The 5,187-nt window shown below is 37.9% G+C and overlaps 1 protein-coding gene across 1 annotated transcript; it reads left to right on the top strand.

Annotated features, from left to right (window-relative positions):
- Window positions 1–2,036: 2,036 nt before the first annotated feature.
- Window positions 2,037–3,104, top strand: LOC128195857 (uncharacterized). The gene has a single exon (XM_052874551.1). It carries the CDS (start codon window positions 2,037–2,039, stop codon window positions 3,102–3,104), a length of 1,068 nt encoding a protein of 355 aa, XP_052730511.1.
- Window positions 3,105–5,187: the final 2,083 nt, after the last annotated feature.

Raw genomic sequence — 5,187 nt, 5'->3', positions numbered from 1 at the left:
TCCATATATGAGAGTTTCACAAGATTACATTGATCCCGCAACAACAATACAAGGTTTAGTTCACCATATTCATGGTGAATCTAGATGAACAATGATGAAAGAATGAAAGATAAAACCCTAGAAAGGTAGAGAGGTAGCCTGAGCATCCAAGATCTTCCTTCAAAGGGGTGGAAAAGAGAGTGTTTGCTTCGTCCCAGCCAAAGATACAAACCCTAGGAAACCCTAAAACTTATATACTATTCGTAAAATTATAGAAAATTAGGCCCAAGCCCAAAATAGTACCGCTCAGCGGTAAGTGCGCGAGTTCGTTTCTTCCCCTCAACGGCGTTTTCACCCCTCAGCGGAGCCAACGTAAGTTTCTGAGTGTCGCTCAACGGTAAACTACCGCTGAGCAATGGTTGCGGCTTCTCCTTTTGCACTTTTTAATGTCTTTTCTGATTCCATTCCTATCCTTCTTCACTTCTCTCACCAAATTCACCTTAAAACCTGCATAAAACACTGAAATCAAGCATAAACTTGTCCAGCTCTCTTATTTCTAAAAATATAACCAAAAGCATGATTGCAAGCTAGTTTCTAAGTGTTAAAGGTTGCTTTTAGTATCAAATTTAAGCATGAAAATAACAGTTTTTCAATTGTTATCATATTGCAAGGCCGAGGGTCAATGCTGCAAATATGGAGATGAAGCCTGCTTTGATTCAATTGGTGAAGAGCAATTAATTCAATGGATTATCTCATGAAAATCCATATGAGCATCTAACCACATTCAATGAGATATGCAATACTATGAACATCAATGGCGTGCCAGATGAAGCTATTAGACTTAGCTTGTTCCCTTTCTCTTCGGGAGGCAATCGTAAGATGTGGTTGAACTCTTTTCCAGAGAACAGTTTTTCTGAGTGGGAAGCAATGGTTGCAAAATTTCTGAACAAATATTTCCCACAATCAAAGGTGAACAAAGGTAAACAAGAAATTTCTTCTTTCAGGCAGGGCATGGATGAAACATTAGGTCAAGCGTGGGAACGATTCAAAGGTTTATTGCGGAAGACACCCATACATGGCTTTGATGATCCTACAATAGTCATTATATTCCTTGGAGGTCTAATCTCGCAGACTAAATTGATGTTGGATGCCTCACCTGGAGGTAATATCAAGTGCAAGACTCTAGAGAAAGCTTATGAGTTGATTGAAAATATGGCTACCAATGATAATGAGATGCACATTGAAAGAACTCAATTTCAACAAAAAGGAGTTCTAGAACTACAATCTCAAGATGCTCTGTTAGCGCAAAACAAGATTATGACTCAACAGTTGGAAACTCTGATGAAGAAAATCTCTCAATTGCCAAAGGAGTTGCAGAATGTTTCACAAGTTCAACAACAACTTTGTGATTTATGTGGTGGAGATCATATTAATGGTCAATGTGTTATGCCAGAAGTTACCCAAGAGGAAGTCAAGTTTATGGGTCAAGGTAATCAATTTCGTCCAGGTAATTACAACCAAGGGTGGAAACCTCACCCAAGTATGGGTCAAGGGTAAGTTGGGCAATTCAATAGACCATCACAGCAACATGGCAACAACAACCCTCCTTATCTGATTAAATGGCAAAGCTAGAGGACACACTTCAACAGTTTATGCAAGTGTCCATCTTCCATCATAAAAGCACTGAAGTTGTAACTAGAAGTTTGGAGATCCAGGTTGGTCAGCTAGTTAAGAAGTTAAAGGCTTTTGGAGCTAATATTGAAGTTAACGCGAGGGAGGATTGTAAAGCCATTAGTACTACAAGTGGCAAGTTGTTAAATGAGAGAAAAATAGAGAGAAAAGAGAAAGAGAAGTTGAGTGAAAAAGGAGAAACTGAGAGAAAAGAGAAAGAAAAAGAAGAGAGTGAGAGAAAAGAAAAGGAGAAAGATGAGGGAGACAAAATAAGAGAAGAAGAGGACGGAAAATAGAGAAAGATATTTGAAAAATCCCTTCCTTACCCTAAGAATTATTCAAGGACGGAAAAAGAAAAGCAATTTGAGCGTTTTGTGGAAATTTTTATGAAACTGGAGATCAACATACCTTTCTCTGAGGCACTGCAGCAAGTGCCTTCATATGCTAATTTTTTTAAGGAACTTCTCACGAAAAAGAGGAAATACATTGAAGAGGAAACTATTGAAGTGCAAGGGAATTGCAGTGCTATCATACAAAAACTCTTACCTCCTAAGTTTAAAGATCCAGGAAGCTTCATCATTCCATGTACTATAGGGAAGTTAGCTGTTGTAAGGGCCTTGATTGATTTGGGAGCCAACATCAACTTAATGTCGTTCTCTATGTTTAAAAAGATTGAAGGTTTGGAACTCAAGCCTACTCGGATGACTCTCCAATTAACGGATAGATCTCTTAAATACCTTTATGGGGTGGTTGAAGATGTGCTTGTTAAAGTGGACAAATTCTTATTTCCTGTGGATTTTGTCATCATGGAGATGGAGGAGGATATTGATGTGCCTCTCATTCTTGGGAGACCCTTTATAAAAACGGCTCGAGTTTTAATTGATGTGGAGAATGACAAACTCAAGGTGAGGGTACAAGATGAAGAAGTGAATTTTGACGTGTTTGAAGCCATATCTCATTCAAAATATGATAAGGCATGTTTTTATCTTGACGCACTAGATGAAGTATGTATGATTCAAGAGAAGATGTTACGTTGTTCTTCACCTTTAGAGAAAACGCTCATTGATGCATGTGAAGATTTGAATGAGGAAGAAGAGGAATATATTAATGAGTGCTTGACTGACTTGGATGGATTAAAAGAAATCCCTTTTCATGAGGCGAAAATTGAAGAGATCAATACCAAGGAAAAAGTCAACGAAAATAAACTGGAATTGAAGATGTTACCTCCACATTTAAAGTATGTTTTCTTAGAAGAAGGTGGGAATAAACCGGTCATCATCAGTAATTCTTTATCCTCCAAAGAAGAAGAAAATTTGGTGGAAGTACTAAGAGTCAACAAAGGAGCTATTGGATGGTCAATTTCGGATCTCAAAGGCATAAGCCCAACTTATTGCATGCGCAAAATATTCATGGAAGATGAGTATAAACCAGTTGCCCAACACAAAGAAGACTGAATCCTGTGATGAAAGAGGAGGTTAGAAAAGAAGTGTTGAAGCTTCTAGAGGCTGGTATTATATACCCTATTTCTTATAGTGCATGAGTAAGCCTAGTACAGGTGGTACCAAAGAAAGGTGGGATGACAGTTATATACAATGAAAAGAATGAGCCCATTCCTACTAGGATGGTTATTGGGTGAAGGATGTGCATTGATTATAGAAAGTTGAATAAGGCTACAAGGAAGGATCATTTTCCCCTTCCTTTCATGGATCAAATGTTGTAGAGATTAGCTGGACAAGCTTTAAATTGCTTTTTGTATGGTTACTCAAGGTACAATCAAATTGTGGTGGATCCAAAAGACCGGGAAAACATAGGTTTTACATGTCCATTTGGTATTTTTACTTATAGAAAAATGCCATTTGGCTTGTGTAATGCTCCAGCCACATTTCAAAGATGTATGCAGGCAATCTTTGAGGATATGATAGAAAAGTGCATTGAAGTCTTCATGGATGATTTTTCGGTATTTGGTGATTCTTTCCAAGTGTGTTTATCTAACTTGTATAGTGTTCTTAAAAGGTGCATTCAGACAAACCTTATTCTTAACTGGGAAAAATGTCATTTCATGGTAACTAAAGGCATTGTTTTGGGGCCAAAGTTTCTTCCAAGGGAATTGAGGTTGAAAGAGCTAAAGTGGAAGTCATTGAAAAGCTTCCACCACCGAAAATATGAAAAGAATCAGGAGCTTTTTAGGGCATGTCGGGTTTTATAGAAGATTTATTAAAGACTTCTCCAAGATTGCCAAACCTTTAAGCAATCTCCTTGTCAAAGATGTGCCTTTTGTGATGAATGATGAATGCATGAAGGCCTTCGACATTTTGAAGAAGAAACTGGTTTCTACGTCAGTGATTGTAGCTCCATATTGGAATCAAGACTTTGAGTTAATGTGTGATGCTAGTGATTATGCTATAGGTGTAGTGCTTGGCCAGCAAAGAGAGAAGGTGTTTCACACTATCTATTATGCCAGCAAAGTTTTGAATAAAGCCCAGTTGAATTATGCCACTATAGAAAAGGAATTCCGTGCTATAGTATATGCCTTGGAGAAATTTAGACCTTATCTCATCGAGTCTAAGGTGATGATATACACGGATCACGCAGCTATAAAGTATTTTCTAACCAAGCCAGACTCTAAACCACGCTTGATTAGATGGGTACTTTTATTGCAAGAGTTTGATGTGGAAATCTGTGACAAGAAGGGCAGTGAGAATATGATTGTTGGTCATCTATCCCGGTTAGTAAATGGTGAAGTTAAAAGTAAGGAGAAAGAAATTTGGGGGTCCTTCTCAGATGAAACACTCCTGTATATTCAACAAAGGACATGGTTTGTTGATATGGCTAATTTTAAAGCTACAGGAGTAATCCCAGAAGATTTTAATTGGCAACAGAAGAAAACGTTTTTGCATGACGCAAAACAATTTATCTGGGATGATCCGTTTTTTATTTAAGATTGGAGCGGACAATCTTTTGAGGCGCTGTGTTACTACTGAAGAAGCAAAAGGAATTCTTTGGCATTGTCATGATTCACCTTATGAGGGCATTTTAATGATGAGAGAACAATTGCAAAGGTTCTCCAGTCAGAATTTTATTGGCCTACTTTGTTTAAAGATGCTCATAATCATTCTAGAAATTGTGATAAATGTCAAAGAACTGGGAGCATCTCAAGACGACATGAAATGCCATTACAAGGCATTCTGGAGGTTGAAGTCTTTGATTGTTGGGGGATAGATTTTGTTGGACCTTTTCCATCGTCTTTTAATAATGAATATATTTTGGTGGCAGTTGATTATGTGAGTAAGTGGGTGGAAGCAGTTGCTTGTCCCAAGAATGATGTTAGCATTGTCATTAAATTTTTGAAAAGGCATATTTTTGCTCGGTTTGGAGTTCCTAGAGTTCTTATCAGTGATGGGGGATCTCATTTTTGCAATGCTCAGCTAGCAAAAGTACTCAAGCATTATGGTGTGAGGCATAAGGTGGTTGCTCCTTATCATCCACAAACAAACGGGCAAGCTAAAGTATCTAACAGGGAGATAAAGAAGATTTTGA

Source organism: Vigna angularis, chromosome 3, assembly GCF_016808095.1.
Source record: "Vigna angularis cultivar LongXiaoDou No.4 chromosome 3, ASM1680809v1, whole genome shotgun sequence".
NCBI classification, from domain to species: domain Eukaryota; kingdom Viridiplantae; phylum Streptophyta; class Magnoliopsida; order Fabales; family Fabaceae; genus Vigna; species Vigna angularis.
The sequence above is the reverse complement of the archived record's forward strand: the minus strand, read 5'-3'. Positions and strand labels throughout refer to the sequence as shown.

Bases quoted from the DNA above. Each gene is read 5' to 3' on its own strand.
- LOC128195857 (XM_052874551.1), top strand. From the start codon at position 2,037: ATGAAACTGGAGATCAACATACCTTTCTCTGAGGCACTGCAGCAAGTG.